The 20515-nt window shown below is 42.1% G+C and overlaps 1 protein-coding gene across 2 annotated transcripts in view; it reads left to right on the top strand.

The window, feature by feature from the left end:
• FNDC3B (fibronectin type III domain containing 3B) overlaps positions 1-20515 on the top strand; it is a 209525-nt gene that overhangs the window by 89610 nt on the left and 99400 nt on the right. For both annotated transcript variants that reach the window (XM_040612939.1, XM_040612940.1), the window contains exon 4: positions 13030-13106. In XM_040612939.1, coding sequence (XP_040468873.1) covers positions 13030-13106 — 77 coding nt within the window. The remainder of the gene's footprint in view (positions 1-13029; positions 13107-20515) is intronic.

The following is a 20515-nucleotide window of genomic DNA, read 5'->3' as shown; positions in this document are numbered from 1 at the left end:
TTGCTGAACATTGTTGCAATCTCAGCATTAGAAAGGCTTGTGGTAAATAAACAGTGCAGTCTTTAACCAGAAAGGCTGATGAATTGTGATTTCTGTAGGCTTCTGAAGAGAATAAGTGTTAATTATTTTTATATATATTCTCCAGTGATGTTAATTTCTCTAGATTATTTGCTTTTTAGCCGGACCCTGTGAATTTCAATAACTCCCCGATGGGTAACTGCATGAGCAAATACAGGGGAAAACGGTTGAGTCACGAGCCTGAGACCCAAGAGAATAGATCTGAAGCCAGAGTGATGCAGTGTTACAGAAGCAGGGCTTTCTTCAAGCGGTGGAGATTCTGAGTCACCAGGACAAATTGTTTTCATTATTATTATTTTAAAAAAAAAATTGTGTGCTGGGAGGGCTAATGCACAAACTCGTATGACCCAGTGAGTTGTTTTGCTCGCTGTCAGACAAATACTGTTGGATGTGCAGCAGTGCCGACTCCAGGTATTTCTGTCCCATCATCGCCACTGCTGCTGTCGGCAGTGCTCCCTGATTGATGGGGTCACTGGAATGATTTAGAAATAAAAAAAGATGCTGCTTGCTGCTTGACCTCAGGAGCAGTGTGGTTTGGAGCAGCTGAAGGGATGGGGAGGGCATTTGTGTGGAGGAGCACGCTGTGCTGTGGGCTCTACCTAAGGCAGCATCAACCTGACTGTGTGTGAGTCCCGGGGGCTGAGCTGGAGGCTGGACCGCGCCGGGGCAGGTGTTAGGGCAGTGTACGTGGTGTAGACCTGATGGCCAGGTGCATTTTATTGGTTTTCACTTGTCATCCTTTTATCTGTTCACTAAGCTGGAGGAGCTTGCCAGGGATGGCTTGAGTGGAAGCGAGGAGAAAGAAAAGGAAGAATATGCCCGTGGATTTCTTCCTTGATTTGACAGAGAAGCGCTTCGGTTTTGGGTGCAACGTAAGAGTTGCACACTTTTATGTGTGTGCGGGTTTTGTGGCATAGAAATGCAAGTCAAACATGGGAGATTTTGAACAGAAATGATGGTTTCTACCTTACAATATGAACATTTGATAGTTATTTAGGTCCAGAAATGTTGGGAAAGGTTATTTTCGTTTTGTTTTTTTAATGCTCAAAATTAACTTAAATGAAACAAGGTGGGTGATGAGACGTTCTGTTTTCATCAGTTGGAATAAGTCAAGGCTGCTGTGCTCCCCGTTTCTGTCAGGGCGCACACAGTCCATGCCCTTGTTAGCACATGCACTCCTGCAGCCATAGGGACCAAAGTTATGCCTCAGAATTTGACCTTTTGAAGATTGTATTTGTATTTTTAAATAATGCACTACATCTCTTTTTTTTTTTTTTTTTAGTTCCTGCCACTTCCCCTCCCTTCCCTCGCTTCCTAAGGAGAAATGCTGTCATACTGGGTTTGGACTCTTGACTTTACTGAGATGTTAGATCCCAACAACAGAGTTGAGGTAGCAAGAAATTGAAATAATTTGGAAGATAGTTTTTCAACCTAAGGTTGTTAGGAGGAAATGAAGCGCGTTTCTTGAATAGTTGCAAAGTGGCTAACCCCCTTCTCCCTGCACCCCGCTCGCTTTCTGCAAATTCCAGCCCCTGTGGGCAGGGTTGTTGCGGTGGGTTCCGCTGTGCGGGGTATTCCCTCTGGGAGCCTCCTTAGCCTGGGAACGGCCCCGGCGATGGGATTATTCCAACGCAGCCGCCCCATGAAGCCTCCTGAGCAGAGGCACCGCAGCAGCCTGGTCCCCCGCGAGGCAGGGCTCTTCTTCCTCTGCTGGGATGGACGCGGTGAAGACTGGAAGCCACTGAAAGGGTAACTTTTTGCTCCTGTGTTGGAAAACTTTCTAATAACCCCCGTGTGATACCAAGCTGTATGTTCCCCTAAAAACTCCTTGGCAATAAGTACCTGAAGAGTGATGACCGGTTGAAATGCATAGTCCCTGGAGGGTAGAGGATTTTAATCTCTATCAAACGGCATGATTAATGTTTTGGATAGTAAATTAATGTCACAGTTGCTATAGCCAACAAGAAACTCCCTTTATTGCATTTGTAAAAGCAGAATATTTCAGATGTGCTATGGAGAAACTGTCCTAGATCCCTTCTTTTTAAATTAGGAGTGTTACTTTAATAATTGGAAGAATTTAGTTAATTACACAATGTTTGTTTCTTATCAGCAGTTAATTTATAAAGAAAGAGAAGAGGCTAATTCTGCCCTCTATGTCATGCTGTGCGATAGGATTTTTTTACCTGAGGACACAGGAAAATAAGAATTTATGGTTTATTTTTTGAAGGATGTAATGCTGTCGTTAGCCAAAAGGCATGTTTTAGGACAGAACTCCGCTGACGTGCTCCGTGCAGTGGCTCGGCTTAGAAACATGAGAAACAAAGAGAAAGTGAGGGGTGGGTGATGGGGCGCTTCAGACATAACCTGGTGAGTCACAGCCTTCCTCCTCACCTTTAGTGCTCATAAATGAAAGCAGGCTGTGAAAAAACAAGTTAGTGCCTTCTCTGGAACAGCCACAGCTGAGCTGAGACCTACTAGAGGAGTCTGCTGGAGCAGAAGAGGTCAGGAGGAACCAAAGTCAATGTAAGCAGCTTTTTGTGTCTCGTTGGGAGAATCAGGGGTCTGTAAATGTGAGTGAAGAGAAAACCTTGAAAAAACAGGTGTTGTTTGACCGATGGAAGTGCAGGCTCAAGGGAGATACAGGGCAAAGGGAAGGGGAATGGGTTGGGGGCTTTTGTAAAAGATTGTTGGAAAGAAAATAGAAGGCTCCTCTGCCTGCTGCCATGGGTGGAGAAAGAACAAGCAGAAATTTTTAAGGAAAGAAAATAAAGTTGGACACGTTTCCAATGCAAAGGCAGGTAGGCGATGGAGAACACTAGCTGGGGACTTTGTGGAGCTTTGGAGTCGCTGGAGACGCTGAAGAAGCAGCAGGAGTCAGGAGAGGCTCAGGCAGAGCTGGCCTTCTCTGGGGAGGGGGAGATGTGCTCTGGCAGCTCTCTGTTTCAGGGAAATAAATTATTTGTCTGCTGCACTCACTGATCCAGAAAGCAATGTTCTGGTTGAGGCTTCTTTACTTAAGATGCAGCTTCTGGTTTGTTTGTTGGGTTTTTTTTTTAATTCTTTATGGGAAACCCCTGGGCTCACCAAGGGCATCTCTGGGCACTGCACTCATTGACACATTTAAAAGTTTAGCTTGTGTCTTTTTTTTTTCCCAAGTTATTTCGGTGGAAGTGCAATACTGTAGTAAAACTCTCAACAGAGGGACAGACAGTATTAAATATTTTGACATGTGCTTTTAATACTTACTGAATGTATATAAACATATATATAAATGTATATATAATATAAAGTATATTTAAAATACGTACGTGTTTTATATATATATATATAAGAAGAAGAAGAAGAATGTGCTTCTACTCTAGGGAGGTGACAGTTTACATCAGCCTCACAAAATATCCCCACCTGTACCTGAGTACCGATGGTGCTGATGATTCTTCTTCCTTCCCCACCCCCACATGGTAGAGTACTTGTTTGTGGCAGGTGGGTATTAATTGCTATGTTTTTGATGAGCACATTCAAATAGAGAACGAGACGATTCACTGAAGTCCGGGATGCAAACATGTCACAAGCAGAACTCATCAGCCCCTGTGATGACGGTTGATGGCACAGTGTCAGTTCCAGGCAGGTGGCAGGATTGAAAGTTAGCTTTATTTTTTGGTGCCTGGATGATATTCGTCACTGTGGGTGGACAAGTAAAGAATAGCCATCACCTAATTGCTGCCTCCTTTGGGCCAGGCAGAAGAGAATGTACTGTGAAACTTTATTGTTGGCTAGGTTTTGGGTCTGTTGCTGATTGTACGGTCCTTGTGTTGTTGCCATGGGAATGCAATAATTATATTATTCATAATTGGAGCTTTTTCTTTTACTGCGGCAGAAAAGTGGTGTTGTATAATTATCGGTACCTTTAATGGAAGTTGTACTCAAAGCCGATTGTTACTCATTTGTATAAATCCATTGCAGAGAACAAAACTTTTTGCAAGTGAATGCCATTTTAGAAAATTGCCAGAAAGTTAGCACATAACACGCACTCCCCAAAAAAGGATTTACATCACTAGAATGTGTTGGAGAGCTGTCTCGAAACTGCAAAGGCAAAATCACGTCTGTAGTTGAACTTCCATCCTTACAATGTTTTTGTGGCTTGTTTTTTGTCTTTCTACAAACAAATAACCTCTATTGTTATCAGGCAAATAGTGTCCCATTCTGTGTAAATGATAATGCTGTTAACTGGTGGAAAAAATAAATTCTCATTTTTGTGACATCTGTTTCCCCTAAAACTGAGTTCTGGTTAAAAGTTAGTGCAATGGTTATAGGTCTGGTGGGAGCTCAGCTGGAGGATGCTAATCCTTCTGTTGCTTTTCAAACCTTTAGTGGTGTAAAAACTTGATACATGAGATTTTTTGATTCAAAAATGAAGCCTGATGCTGACAGAGATCTCCCGGCGTTTGCATGGGTTGGTAATAGTTATCTGAGTTTCTCCCATTCCCGAGTTCAGCTTTATAGTCTCCTTTTTTCTCTTGGAGACTCCTGCAAAGGGCGGGCTGCAGTTTTCTGTGCAGCATCTCTTCTGTCTCACCTTTCTTGGTAGTGCTGTTCCCTCTGTTCATCCATGGACTTTCTGGCCTATTTCCGTCACAAAACAAAGGGTTACCAAAGGAAAGAAAAGTTAGTAGATAGGAGGAAGACTTATTTTTTTTCAAACCAGAGTTTTTCTATGCAGTACCCTACCTTTCTTCAGCAGTCTGAAGTTTTGTTCAGGCGTAAGTATCGTTTTACGACCCAAGCCCTGTTCTGGGTTTGTGTCCAGTGACGTTCCCACACGCTTCCTGTGTGACTCTGCATCAGGCGCTTCGTGTCTTTTGTCCCACAGTTTCACTCGTGAAGCGAGGAGAATAACAACCCTGCTCCAGCCAGATGTTCTGGGGATGGATTCATGAGTCCTTGCGGGTAACATGGTGCTGGGTCACAGAAATGCTTTTGTGCTCCTGCTTCAGATGTCAGGGTGTCATCTTGGGTTAATATTCATGATGAAATGGATGTCTCTCCAGTTTCAGGTTATTGTGTTGTGGCTTGTGTGTTAATGGATTAATTTCAGATGTTTTCAATGTAGTTGGTTGTTCTCTTTGTTTCCAAAGTAGTCCTAATTTATTTAACAGTATTTGCCATTCAAGTCAACTGATTTTAGACAGATGTTTGTCTCTTGTGTTTTAGTCTAGACATGTATGATTTACAATCTGTAGCCCATCTGGTGAATTGCCATGGGAGTATTCTTATTTTCAATGCTTGAAGTATTGCAACATACTCCTTGCAAGTGTTTTTGCAGTAGCGGCTGATGAGCCAACCATCAGAAAAGGTTTATTTTAGCAAAAGAATCCAACTTGTTTGTTCAGATTGGGGCACGAAAATACTCCGTTTCTGTTCAAAACAACAACAAAAAAAAGTGTTCTGCTCTAAAATCTTGCCCATAAAATTGAAACTCTAGAGGGATAGATGGGTGTAGTTCAAAAAAGAAACAAAACCCACTTGGGGATGTAGAAGAACAAGAGACCTGAAGAGCCCATCCTGTCCATCCCCTTTCTCTGTGGCTGAGCAAGTAGACTCGTCTAACCTTTTCTAAAGGCTTCAGTGAGCTTTGTTTTGTATTGTCAGGCTTGCTCGTGATGTGTAAGTTTAATCACTGCTGCAGACCGTTAGCGGTGCTGTCAGTGCGTAGGCTGGCCCTGCGCGGCGGGACGGGGTCTGTGTCCCCAGGCGGCCCCTGCTGCCCTCCCAGCCCCGCGGCAGGAGAGGCTGCCCTGCGCGAGGGGCGATGTGCCCGTGGCCTTGCCCGGGCTGTCTCCGCTTGGTAAATCAGTGAGGAGTGGTGACTCCAAAACCAAGGTGCAGGACGGCGTGTGAGCTCTCGCAGGTGAGGAGTGGGAGGATGCCCATCTCAAACTGCGTATCTCAGGATACCTATCTCAAAACGCCGTGCGCTTAGCCTCTGAGACATCAAATGTTTGACACTTGGAGATTTGTGAATTCATAGGTCCATGGGAGATAAAAATGAGAATTTAACCTAGCTTCCTCCTCAAATTCAGATGGAATACTGCTGCTGTGTAACCATCTGTAGCGTTGCGATAGCTTTGGAGAGGGCACGTTCGGTGCGACTGATGTATTTGAGTTAATTTCCTGTGTGTGGGGGTGACTATTATTCCTAGAATATGCCCTGAACCAGGACACAACATCTGGGAGACACGCACTGCAAAATAGCATGCTGCCGAGTAGGAATCTCTTGGTTCTTACATAAAAGCATAGAGTGCCGTTAAGTCCAAATGGAAGGTACTTGAGCCCCTCGCAGTGTGTAGCAGGTCAAACAGCAAACACAGGTAAAATAAGCTGTTTTCAAGAGTCTCTGGTGTAAACAGCAAGGGTGCTGTCATTTAAATAAGCCACAGAATGCTCCGGGAGCTGCCTGCTTGATGTGCTTGGCTTGAGCTTCTGAGTACTTTGATGTTTGGGTGAGTTGGTTTGTCTGCACATGCTGCAAACATCAGTCAAACCAGTCTCCAGACTGGGTACGTCGTAGGGCCTGTGGCTGTAAGGGCCGAGTACTGGCCATGTAAACCAGGTGTACATGATTTGCAGTTTAATGTTGGGGGTGATAATGCACTGAAACTCCAAGACATTAATGCATTTTTTTAACCTTAATTATTTTATGTTTCATTTTTAATTATATTTGCGACAAATAAAATTTGATGGTGGGGGTGGGTAACGGACTGTTATAGTTTGTAACCTCTTCTAATGTAGTCACAGGATTTAGAAAGGATATTGAAAAAAAACTAAAGTGGTCGTAGAAATTGCAAAGTTTAGAGGCACGTGTTACCTACATCGAAAGTGTTTCAATCTCCACTTTCAAACACTGTGTTTGCAGGTACAGATTGAGGTAACGGTGTTCAGTGGTTAAGCCATGTGGGTACAGGAGACTTCAAGCTGATAGTTTTGGGGGTTTTTTGAATGTTTCATTTGCATTTAAGTGGCCGTTTGTTGTGGGAGCCAAGTTCATTTGAAATCCATGGAGCAAGTTCTATTAAAGTTGAGGGGTTTGATAATGTTTTTGTAGTACTCCTTACAAGGTGAAGGAATTACTTCCTACTAGTAAATTGTGATCTGAATAGAAAATAAACAGTTGAGGTGCCAGACAATGTGAATGGACACGTGGTAGGCATCCTTTTATTCACATCCTTATGTGCAGGTAAGGTTGCCTTAAAAATACTGACAGGTATGTATGGATAAGCAGTATAAAGCGCTCTATGTGCTGCTGCCTTCAGGCACGAGCTGGTGCCATGGGGATGGCCGAGTGCTGGATGCTTCCGTTAGCCTATGCCTTGATAAGCTGTATTGATCATGTTATTCTTTTCACCTTTCACAACCCCACCTGTGGCAGGTTGAGTGCAGCATTAGGTGGGATTTTTCCTGACATTTCAGACCTCTCCAAAGGTATTTTTCAAAGCTATCATTTTACCCCCTCAAGCACTTAATACTCTAAAAGTTACTCCTTCTTTTCTTCCTGGTGTGGAGTTGCTTTAATCTACAAATGTATACTCATCCAAGGACAAAGTATTCAAATCTTGATCAGCAGCAAATTTAACACTGTGTCCTAGTGACTTAAGTAGACACCTGGGAGTTGACTCTTCCTCTGCCTTTTACCGTAGGAGAGCAGAGTTAAGTTAACATCTGAATGAGCTCTTTTCTAGGAGAGATTGCATCTCAAAACCGTGGTCATGTTTATGTGTGAAAGCTCTTCATATCCCGCTTTAAAGGTTTATATGAAGTGGTCTGACACACTCGTGTTAGCTTGTGCGAGCAAGCAGGTTTAGGCTGTGGCTGAAAGGCTAGGAAAAAAACTTCCCTCTGCTGCGAAGGAAAGAAGATGAATGGAAGGATCCAGGGTGCCTTGTTTGTTTGTTTGTGTTTTCCTTGTCATCACCTGGTTTGGTCCATAAGGTGCTTTGAGAACAACCAAGTGGAGGGAGAAGACACGTGTGCCTGACAGCGACGGGGAGCCTGTTTGTGCTTTTTTCATTGAGGAAATTGCTCCGGAACAGCTGCTCATCCATGTGAAAATGCAAACCCTTGGGTCCTGGCCAAGGTCAGCAAGACCTGGGTCATTTGTTTTAGCAAGGCAGGCCAATTTGCCCTTTAATTATCTTTCGTTTGGTCACACCTCTTGCTCCATGGTTTCGCTTCCTGAGAAGCACCCTGTGTGAAAGATGTGATACCAGTTTTGTTCTGAATCAGAGGGAAGCATAATATTTTTTCATGGATTGCTTATAACTGTTAAGCTTTATAAAATACAGTGCATTTACCTGGCTGGATTTCATTTTCTACTTTGCTAATACAGTAGGTTCTTGTTATTAAAACGTACAGGATTCTTAAATTCCAAAGTAAAGTACCCAAATCACTACATTTCATGTTGTTTTGTGCTAACGCAGGTACTGCGGTGTGAAACGGTAAGTCAGTACGTGTTTACTAGAAACAGGGCTGAGAAATTCTTGAACTGCAGAGTTCTGTAACTGGTCTCAGAATGGGAACTTCGTAACAAAGCCTGGTAGGGTTCGCTCTTAGCAAGTAGCTGTGCAAAGCGGTCAGTAGAAACACGGGGTAAAACATGTGCCTGTGTGCTGGAGCTGGGTGTGAAAAATATTCTACGGTGGACATAATTTAGTCATAAAGAGAGAAAAGCCATGCTCTGTAAGCACTAAGGAGAGGAAAATAGTGTAGTGAAACTACTTGTTTGACTTAAAATGCGATGCAGGAAGAAGGAAATAGGAAAGATGCATTGCTACAGCTGGAGGAACTGAAACACTAGATTTTGGTTTCTATAGTTTAAGGAAGAAAACCTAATTAAGCTAAAGCGATCTTTAATGCATGCGTAAAAGGTCACTCAGGAACAAGAAAAAAAACATACTTACTCCAAAACCGGCATTATATAAGAATTTTGAAAGTGCCATGGATTGCAACCAAGGCTATAATTAGCCTTGAAAACCTTGGGACTGAAGTCTCTGTAGTAGATTGTTACATTATTCCTGAAGGAATAAAAACGGCCAAGAGAACTGACAATCTCTCGGTGACAGAAGCATCCTCTTGGCAGGGGAAGTGGGAGACGGAGACAGAAGGGAGAGTTGCTTTGATCTGCTACTTCACACAATAAACCGTGATACGAGAAGGAATAGATTAATTGTTGTCACTTTTGTTAGACTGCATGTGCAGGTTTTTTTTTAAAAAGGCGATAGATTTATAAAAACCCCTTTGGTCATCTAAAACGGTCAAAATAATTAGTTCCCATGCCATCGGAGGAGTAAGGGCAGCACGAAAGAGGGAGCATGTGGCTTGGAAGAGGACAGGCTCTTCCCGGGCTGTCAAGCTGTTAATTAGCTCTGCCGCAGTATGAGGCTGAGTTGCTTCTTTTACTGTCTCTTAATTGTTCACATGTTAGAAATATGAAAGCTTTGTGCTCTTGCAGCTAGGGACAAGTGTGGTCTGTCACCTGCCTGGCTGGCTGGACTTCATTCAGTGCCTTCAGCCTGGTGGCTCCTCTGCTTCTCCCCCTGTGTCAGAGGAAGGGGAATAATCCCCTTGCCCCGGCATGTTGCACGGAGCCAGCCCCGGTGCTTTGGGGCGTCCCCAGCAGCCGATGGATGTGCTGTGGTTACAGCCAAGGAGCTCGGGGTGGGATTTGGCCTCTTGCTTTGTCAGCAGAGGTGGCCAAAGCTCCTCTGGCTCGGTTTCATTATGAACTTGGGAGACAGCCTCGGTTTGTCAACAGGTTCGAAAAGTGTTAAAATGAGCTCGTTTCAGTGTATAGCATCCGTGTTAGAGTGGATGGAAATAGAAATGGGATATAGGATTTTTTTTCATTTCTATTAAATTTAGTATGGAAAGATGAGCTTCAATTAAAACTTGCAAAGTTCTAATTCCCTAAAGGACATATTACTTCTATCCATCCTGTGGATACAAAGCGACTGAGGAGCATCCTTCACTAATTGTCTGCTTTTTAACAGTTAAAAAACACTTAACAAAAAACCCTCACCACGCCCCAAACCCCACCCACACTAAAACAAAACCATACTGTTGTTTTTAATTGGGAAATGGTTTCCTTGCAATAACAGTCTTTAATAATTCCTGGGGCTCATCGTGCTGTAGAGATGGGGCCTGTATTTCAGTTGCTGGAGCTTGAAGTTGTTTTGATATCGTTGATGAGAGAGATGAAATAATGTATGCTAAAGTCATTTGGCTAGCCTTGAAATCAAAGCACTGGAAACAAAATCTAACTGCAAATCATTAGGCTGTCATTCTTTTAAAACCTGTTATCCAAATGACTTTAACAGTTTGTGGGTCATACGCAAAGTCAAGAATCATCTTGCATGGTGCACGTTTTGATGATAAAACACAATATTATTTATTTTTTTTATGGGAATGGAAGTGTTAGAGTCAACAGTATCAGTGTGGGAGTTCGATTTCTTCCTGCAAGTAGATCGCTACTCCATATGAGCAATTGGCACAAGGTTTGGAAGGACAGATGTGAGGCATGCGAGCAAAGTGTTTCTCCCTTGTTGTATAATGACTGTCTGGTCCATATGCAGAAACTCCGAAACTGTTCAATTTTTTAATTTATTTCCAAATTGGAGTACCAGCCTTATGGGAAGGCCGTATATACGGGCCAGTACAACTGTAAGTAGATAGCATTTTGGTGGGGGACTGAAATAAATTAAGCATTAAAGCTTTATTAAGCAACGTTTACATGCAACGCTTACGCTGTTGTATACTTAAATGGTGAACTGGGGATTTTTGATTTTATAATGACTTTTTTCTTGCAGTTTTTCAGGTTTGAGAAATCACTGACAAGGCACGAGTTGCATAACAATGTGAATATTAATTTTACCTAATCTCAGGCATGTTTCATTCTGAAGAACCAAACAGCACTTGATAATCCAGCGTGGACTGAATCCCCCAAAACAGTGTCATTGTGTTTACCAGTATTGGCTGTTACGTATAGGTACATGTCCAACTTACTGTGGAGTGAAACTTGGCAGTGTATATAGACCAAAGTAGTTTCTGAGAGAAATAAAAAAAACCTGTATTCCTCAAAAGAAATTTGCAGATACTTTGATAGGGAAAACACATTTACTCAAATAATATTTCTGTGAAGTTCCTTCCGAACGAACTGTCACTTCGTATTTTTGATGGGTTTGAATAGAACCATTTAGATGACAGCTCCCCCCGGTAATCGCTTACTGCTCATGCTGATATTTTATTTTTCCTTTTCACACAAGGATTGTTGACTATACAGTAAGGTGGCAGGGGACTCATGAGCTGAATAATAAGAAGTAGTAATAACGACTTTTTTCTTTTCTTGTTGGGGTTGTAGTATAGGTCAAGTTCCCTACATAGCTAAGTATAGGCAAGTTTGAAGAGCAGCAGAACCACATGCCGAAAATGACTTCTTTTAGTTTAAACCTCGGAGTTTCCATGTGCTTAATATACTTGATGATAAATTATCCTATTTCAGATCTAGACGTGACTGGTAAAAACCATATGTGCTGATTAGATTATAAATAACAGGTTAAAGAAAATGAGCCGTGATCAGAAGAGATATAAATAACTGGGATGGATTCCTGTGTGTAACTTGGGTTTTGAGAGGTTGGGAAATCCTGCTTATTGTACAATAAGCAGCTTGAGGAGTATAAAAATGTAGATGGATAGGGAATGTCTTTCTGATAATTTAATGTGGACTGCTTTTGCTTTTATTAGACTGTGGCTTGCTAGGTTGTTCAGGATTTTGTTAGACTTGCCTAAACTTAGAGAGAAATCACTCCTGAGGGCCATTACATCCCGTCTGTGCCTGAAGTCCTTCATCTGTTCTGGTGTTTAGCTTCCTTACCTAGAATGTGATACAGTTTGGTGGTGTTTGATGGCTTCCCCATCAGAGGAGGTTATGAAGTTATCTCCTGTATTGTTAGCCAAAGCTAAAATTCAGTTTGCAACAATAAGTTCTCTCTGAGCTCTTCTCAAGAGTTTGGCCCTGACTGTTTTGGGGCTAACTACCAGGTTAGTGTAAACATTTTAATGTGTATTAAGGAAGCAATGAAATTAAGTAGTAAACTCTCACTGCAAACATGCAAACATCTGTCTGATGTTTGGGGGGTTCATTTTACCGACTGCCCTGTGTGATGTTCCCAGTTAATGGCTGAGTCAATGAGCAATCAAGCGAACTACTTGCATTTCATCTGGACTCTTTCGTTGAGCTGTGAGGCTGTGTTTGTAAAAGCTGGATGGTTATGGCACTGGCTTTGTTATCCTTGTACTCAGTGCCTCAAAATGGAACTTGCATGTTCAGGGCTGGATTTCAGAGTGGAAACCATAAGCTACTTGCTTGTATAACCACATTCCAAGGTTAGTCTGAATAGCTGAGATAATGAATTTGGTCTTTGTGCATTCTTAAATAGATAGATAGTTTTTCACATATGTGAATTTTTTTTTGCTACAATTGGACGCTTTCCTTGGGAGCAGCCTAATTCCAGGCTGCACAGTTTCTGCTTTGTTCTCTGCTTCCATGCCTTCGACAAGAATAACTTAACCAGATTTCAATATAGGAATTGTGGGCTGCTAAAGGACATATTGTGTTACTGCTTAATGCTGTATAAGTTGATCAGTGGGTAATATAAAGTCTATATTTTAGCTGTTTTATGATGAAAATATTTTTTCAATGGAATATATGGTAAAGTCGTTGAACAATGATCTTATTCTCAGAATGATGGCACAAGGCATTTTCCATATACCAGAAATTAGTGGAGCTGCTCATTTTGCTGTTGGAGACTTAAAAAATAAAGCTATTTTTAGCCTTTTCTGAGCAATTGCACCATTTTTTAAAAAACTGAAAAAGCTGATATCTTCTTTCTTTCTCTCTGTTAGGACCAGCAGAGGTTCCCATGATGTCACCCAATGGATCCATCCCCCCTATTCATGTGCCTCCTGGTTATATCTCACAGGTATGCGAAGAATTACATTGTGTATAAAAGCAATAGTATTGATCCATATGGAGAAGTCTACTTGGTTGAAGTACGACTTCTAGTCTAGAAATACTAACGGAAATGGTAATACACATTTTCATACTGCTCCTCTTTACTGACAGCATACACACGTTTGCGCAACCAGTTTTGTTTTATTTTTAACACTAACAAAAGCTATGCATACAGATTGAGCCTACATGTGCAACTTCTTACCCTTTGTGAGAGGGAAAGAAGTCCACGATGGTAGGGGGTGCCTTAATTCTAGTGTGATAATCAGAAGGGGTAGGAGTTGGAAGTGAGAGGAGACACCACTGTAGCTATAAAATACACTGTTGTATCTTCCCAGCAGAAATACTGCAGTGTATCAAGAGCTGGGGGGTGGTGGTGTTTTGTTTTGAAGAATAGATGGGATTTAATTACCTATCCATGGAAAAAATGGAAAACGCTTTTCACAAAGCTGTTGCATTAGGTTTTGAGACTCTTGAACACCTACTGCTCTACTGTGTAAATAACCACTACAGATTACCAGATTGTTTGTGTTCCTGCTGTCTTCTGCAAAGCTTAAACCCTTTCTGAAGTCAGGAAGAAAAAAAAAGGTTGGTGTAAGGCAGAATAGCTGTGAAAAATGCAATAAGTAAAGTAATTTAAATAAAAAAAAAAAAACCCAAAACACTTTCATTGAGACCTGGACTGGATTGAAAGCTTCATTAAAAGTATACAAAATACTTGAAACATCCTTGATGAAGAGCATAGGAACTTCTGGTACATACATCCTGGCATCTTATTAAGCAGAAAATAGTTGATGTCCTGGAATTCCTTCCCCTCCCCAGGAAACATGTGAGCTTGTGTCATTCTGAAAAATTGTGGATGGCGTCATACTTAAATCCCACAAAATACTGCAATTGCTCTGTGGTATTTTAACTTCTGAACAGAATGAGAACATGCTTTAAGTGCAGGGGACTTTGTTAGCCAGCCTAGGAGAGAGGGCAGGACGGCAGGGTGGTCCAGCTTCCTCCCGCTTCTCAAGCGTCCCGAGGTGGGTGGCTGGGGTACGCTTTGAGACAGCACTTGCAGAGCTGTTTTAATACTCCTTGTGGGCTGACCTAATTCAATGAACTGACCCATATCATGCAAGGATTTTATTTTTTTAAGGTTTACTCTTCCTTTGAAATTACTTTAACACATTGTAATTATTAAAATGTTTGTACCTTTCAGCCCCTGTGCTGAGATAAACGGTTGGGTATAATTGAAACTCTTTCCAAACCAGAGTGATGAAAGTCTTCCAGTTGTATCTCTCTCTGAACTCTGTTCCTTTTTAATGCTTTTTGTGGGGCAACAGAATAATTCCACTAAAAAAAGCCTTTAAGTCATTTCTTAACCAGAAACACCCTAACCAAAAACCCTCTTCTGAAGAAATTTTTTCCAAGGAGCTGGAAATATGTTGTAAAGTTTTAGGGTAAAACTCTGTGTTCCGTGCTTTTCGGCAGCAGAATGTGTGTTCTGCTGTGTGGCAAGAGAGCCTCTTGCTTTTCAGACTGCTTCATATTGAATAGTAGTAGCTGAAAGTGTGTGGTGATCGAATTAGTTCATACTGTAGTAAGTGTCCCTGCCTCATTTGCTCTTGCGTTTGTTGCCTCACAGTTCAAAACTCTAGTTTATGATAAGTAATGAGAACACGGCTTTAAATTTAGAATGGCAAGGGAAAGGCTATAAAGCAAATGAATGCGCTCTGAGATAGGAATCAAAATATGTTTGATTTTTGGTTTGATTTGTCCCTAAAGTGCACATCTAAGAGTCAGGCAGAAAGCAGATACCTCTGTGGAGAAGTAATGGTGCCTGTTAAAATAAGACATGAAATCTTTTTTTCCATTTTGTTATGCCAAGCCTGTGGTAACTGTGAGTATTAGCCTGAAATGTTACATTGGTGATCTTGTGATTGCAACCTCGGATTAAAATGATGCTTCATGACCTCTTCAAGTATTGTGAAAATGATCAGCAAACAATTGGCAGGAGGCTGTGTGCCCTGCCAGACCAGCCCCACTGGAAGCAGCAGGGAAATAGTCTGTTTCTAGACTTTAAGGACCATGTTAGTAGCCGTGACTAGAAGCTGGGTTTGTTGATATTAAGGAGATGTTCCCAATGGTGGGGCTTAGCCAGGGTGGGAGAAAATCCAGGAAAATAATAGAAGACAAATACACACCACCAGTTCAGCTATTTCATGCTATGGTTTTGCTTTCAAAGACCAGTTCAATGCAGCCATTTGGTTTGCATTTCCTTTTCAGCAAACAAACCTCTGTGCACCTCTGGCAGATAGGAACTATCAGATCAGAGTTCAGGTCTCTGCAATTCTTTGTTGGCCTAGGGTTAGTAAAATATGAAAGAGAGAAAAAGTTCTTTGCTGTGCTCTCGGTGGACAATATTGCTACTGTAAAAGTTAGTTGCGGAAGGTGGTGTGGTAGAAAATCTGTATGTAAATGTGTGCTGCATCGACAGTTTTGGCTGCAGCTGTTGAATGTTGAAGGAGCAGCTCCCATGACTTGCCAGGAGCCGGGCACAAGCTGTTATGCCCGTTCCAGTTCCAAGCTGCAGGCGGAGGCGCCTCGGTGCCACAGGAGTCCTGGGGGGCAGGGTGGGAGCCCACCCTCCGCTAGGATGCCCGCTGGAGGCTTCTCGCCATCAGGGCCTGTGGCCCAGTGCCTTCTCCTGGCTCCTCGAGCACCTGACCTCCCTGGTGTCAGCGTAATCTAAAGATCAAAGATCATGATTTGGATGCTAAGCTATTAAATTTGGGGACATTCTCATGGGTGGTTTTTTCTGCTCTTCACAGTGTGTTATGTTTGGGAGGAGGGAAGGAGGATTTGGGGTGTTCTAATGAGGAGAACTAGAAAAATGGAAATACAAAAAAGCACGGTCATGAACTTGTTTGCTTAGGGCTAGTGCTATTGCCTGAGGACTGCTCTCTCTGAAATAAATCTGGAGCAATTCCACTGGAGTTTGAGGAATTACTCATGTAGTTGGACGTGAAAATTTGGCATGAAATTCCGCTTTTGAATTTTATTTACAGAGTTGTTAATATGTGGTCTCTGCCACAGATATTTTAAGGCTAAAGGACCAATTTACTGTTTGGAGCACGAAGCATGCATAGTGCTGATAAGACTCCTTTTGTCGGGAGGTAACGTTGAGGTCATGCAGCCTGAACTGTGCATGTCCTGCAGTTCGGTATTCCTCCATGAAACACGTAGCATTTAACAGAACTAAAGTGTAACTTCGAGAAAGGGGAAGGTCTTCCAATGACATTTGAAGTGGTAGAAAATCCATCATATCCTCAGGAACCAGGATTTTGGTCTCAGGTACATCCTCTACCCTAAGAGAGATGTTCTCTTCCAAAACCATGTTTGGCTGGCTAAGCTTTTAACCACAAACTCTTCGGTTTTGTGTGGCATAGTGCTCAGAGAGCTCCCCTGTGTGTTTTGTAGACTGCAGTCAGTTAAGTCATCCACCCTTTAACAGGGTGATCCTCCCTAATGCTCTGAACACAAGGAAGGTTGTGCAGATCTCGTGTGCGGAGCAAGCGATAAAGTGATGATCCTTTTAAGTTCATGAGCGTTGGTCCTGAAGATCTGTATCGTTCTAGATGTAAAATACCCTAACGTTCTTGCCAGCATTACAGATGTTCATCTGTTTGTTTTCCAGTTTCGAGGTACAGATTTAATACCGGTGTTTGTACGTGATGGATGGCAAAGATAGTGATGCAAACTTGCCAGGGCTGGCATGAACTTGGACTGGCATCCTTAAGAAATTAAGTCGATAAATAAAATGTTGACATCCAAGTTCCTTGTGGATGAGCTCACTCTGTACTGTTTTCTGGTACAGATTGATTTATGAATGAAGTTTCAAATTAGTTTATGAAATTCCTGAAGTATTGGTTGTGGTCCACCCAGTGGCCATGCTCCAGATGTCCTTGCTGGATCTAGCATGCTAAGCTTAAGTGAAATCAGAATTTTTTTTTGAAAGCAAATGGAAATTATTTGCATATTGCCATATTATACCCGTTCAGTAAATGTGTGTGTTAGTGTGAGAGTGATCATATTCCTTTAACTGGAACTCTCAAAATACAGATACAATTTACCTGTGCAAAATCACCATGCCTCTTTCGTGGGGGTGTAGTATTACATTTCAGTGGAGTAATATGAGACAGTGTGGAGTAGTGAAGTACTTTGAATATGTGCATTATCTCTAGTTAGACTGAATTTTCATTGCTACAGTGATACCTCTAATGTGAAGCAACTAACATTTAAAATGGTATTCTCAAAATGTGGCAACTGATGGGGGAGGCAGTTTTATTGTGTATGAGTAATGTTCATCCTGATCCTTCTGAAAGATCATCTACCTACCTCACTTGGCAATTAAGCTCCCTAAAATATGGAAAAAAACCACACAGAACTATGCTATAATAATATTGTTATTGAGGTGGCGTGCCAATTACACCAGCAAGCACAAAAAATAACAGCAAAAGACAATTTACCTAGTAACAGTTTGAAAAACACAGAATAATGAAAGTTTAGCTCTAGGTGCCAAATGACCAGAGATATTTGTTTTCTGTAAATATAAACTGCTAAAATTAGTAGTAGCAATTACTTTTGATGTTCTAATTGCATCTAGAGACCTCAACAGGGATTAGGGTTTCATTGCTGCTGGGCACTGGAGACAGTTTAGCAGACAGTGTGTTTCCTGATGAATTTATGATCTTCATGACAAACAGTTTTAAGCAGATGGAAAGAATTGCAGGTTTCTTCTTCAATTAGCAAAGTTTAACCTCTCTGCTAAGTTGTGTTATCTACGTTAATGGATCAAAACTAATCAGCTCTGTCTTTGATGAGAGTGTCATCTCCCAGAATGACGCTACTACAGTCTACCCACTGCAAATTTTACAAATCCAGAGATGCCTGCTGTCTTAACCTGTGCTGTTTTTTTAGCTATCTAGTGCATATAATACATAATGCATTGGATTATCTTTTTTTTTATCTGTTAATGTCAGGGTAGTACATTTAAAGATTGTATGTGCAGCTTCAGAAATTTACATACACACACACATACATACGTATAAAATTCCTAGCTTGGGGAGAAAATGTCTTGTAGGATAGGGAGATACAGTATTTTTTTACCATGTCCTCTCTGTTTCTGCATTCATTTGGAACGTGGGCACATGAAGTAACAAGAATGCTGTCAGCATTTGTGGCCTGGGAGGAAACAAATAAAAGATATTAGTCTCTTAGGTTTTTGACGAAAGTCCTTTGGAAGGCTGGCTCATCCTCTGAGTTGGACTAGATGATCATTGTAGGTCCCTTCCAGCTGAAATATTCTATTCTATCCCACTCATCTCTGGCGTTTCTCTCACTACTGCTGATATTTTATAGTTTTGTCTAGCAGGATAATTTCATCAAAAAGGTCTTTGACAGGATTTTGAGCTTTCTTCCCTGCTCTGTAGAAGATAGTTCAGGAAGAGGAATCCTAGTAATTTTAAATATGGTTTACATTATGGGCTGCTGCAGGGTACAAGCTCTCGGTCTAAATCTTTTCCTTAACATACTCATCTTTCACTAGAGCACAAAATACATGTGTTGTCAGGTCTAGATGTGCACAGATAAGAGCTTGTACCCACCTGAAAGACTGATGTTGTCTTTGAGGCTTGGACTAGTTAAAGCCGTGATGGAAACTTTTCAGATCAGGATGCAGAAACTTGCTATCTCAATGTGATCCAAGTCTGAGAGTTGAGTCCAGCATGTTTGTGCACAGTGCTAAATAAGTATTGCTGTTTTGCAAATGCATGCTAAATGGAAAAGGATTTTCCTCTTCTCCAGCTTTCGGGGGGCAGGTTTTGGACCTGACACCAGGATAAGAGATGCTGTGGAGGTTGAGTGGAACCAGTAGCAAAGATGAGAGGCCTGGAAACGCAGCAGCTACAATGATGTGATAGTCTATGTCTCTGAGGTTCTGCCATTTTTGAGGACTCTGTAAAGCCTTCAAAATTTAAAGCCAGCAGGTGCCAAATTGCTAGCTGAAGTTGTAAATTTAGAGGTTAGGGTCAAGTATGTTAAACTAAATTCCTATTCTGGTTACTCAACGTCGCAAGCAACACTTTTTTTTAATGTAAAATCCCAATTACAAGTGAATGATTTAACATTGTGTAGAAAATTGATTTCTGTAGGAGGCCAGCAAGTCCACAGAAATTGTCCAGGCCCGCGGTCGCAGCCTGTAGCTGACAGGTATAAATTCATACAACCCAAGGAAACACGTGGCCCAAAGAAGGAGCTGGGCCAGCTAATACTAGTTAAATTTTACCCTGTTTAACGCGCTCAGCTGCTGCCTGGGGCAGGGACTTGTCTTTGCTGGAGCATTATGGCGCACAGCTGTGGGCACGGCCTCTTGGGCTTGGCCCTCTGCAGCGGCGTCAGCAGAAATAACCCTGTGCCCGTGCTGTAGCTTCACTTCGGGGTATATCAGCATAAACAAATTTTTCTTTGTGGTTCGGGCTAAGGCGGGGTGATGCGACCAGAGTCGCTGAGGCATGGGGGTCCCTAGCAGGGTCTGTCCTGCTGGTGGTGCTGTGGGGGGTGGGTAACTCCAGGTGGTGGTGGTCAGCTGAGGGTGGCAGCATCTCACAGCAGGTGCCCTGGATGCACATTCATTATCTCATACAATACATCCCTCACATACAGCATTCCATCTGTGTCATCAGTCAGTTTAGAGAACGGGGTTTTAATCACCTATTTGTGTATAAAACTACATTATGCTTCCTTGATGCTTCTCTACCTTATGCACGTCAGTGTGGAGAATCAAAGGGATAGTAATTGTTCTTACGCACTTGTATTTTTAAGTTCAAGAAACAGCAGAAGTTTTTTGAATAAGCTTTAAGAAAAGCTTGGCTCCTAATTCTGGACTGAAATTTGGCCGGTTGACTCTTCTCCAGAAATATAGTTCTGGAAAAATTATAAGCTGAAAAACTTTTTTTCAGCCTAAGCACATTTCCACCTTCCTACATCTGTTTTTACATGCTTTGACTGTGGCATTAGGGGCCAAGTTATGCATATTCCAGAGCTGATTTGCACGGGTGTATAGACAAGCTCTGCAGCAGAATCAACCTTCTGCCCTATGGTTTGTCTTGAGCAGATACCTGTTGTGAACAGGGCAATTCTTCTGAAAACGTGTGTCAGCAGAGCGGGTTCCTGCAGGGTACATGGCTCTGTGCACACACGCGGCTGCTCCGTGGCAGCAGTGCCAGCAAATTGCCGAGTGTTACGCACTCTGTACTCGGAGTGCTGTCAAAATCAGCAGCGGAAATTTTATGGGCAGAATGTAAGGTTGGTCCCAATGAGTACTCTTATTTT

Source organism: Falco naumanni, chromosome 13, assembly GCF_017639655.2.
Source record: "Falco naumanni isolate bFalNau1 chromosome 13, bFalNau1.pat, whole genome shotgun sequence".
In the NCBI taxonomy this organism is placed as follows: Eukaryota; Metazoa; Chordata; class Aves; order Falconiformes; family Falconidae; genus Falco; species Falco naumanni.
This window is presented reverse-complemented; position numbering and strand designations above follow the sequence as displayed.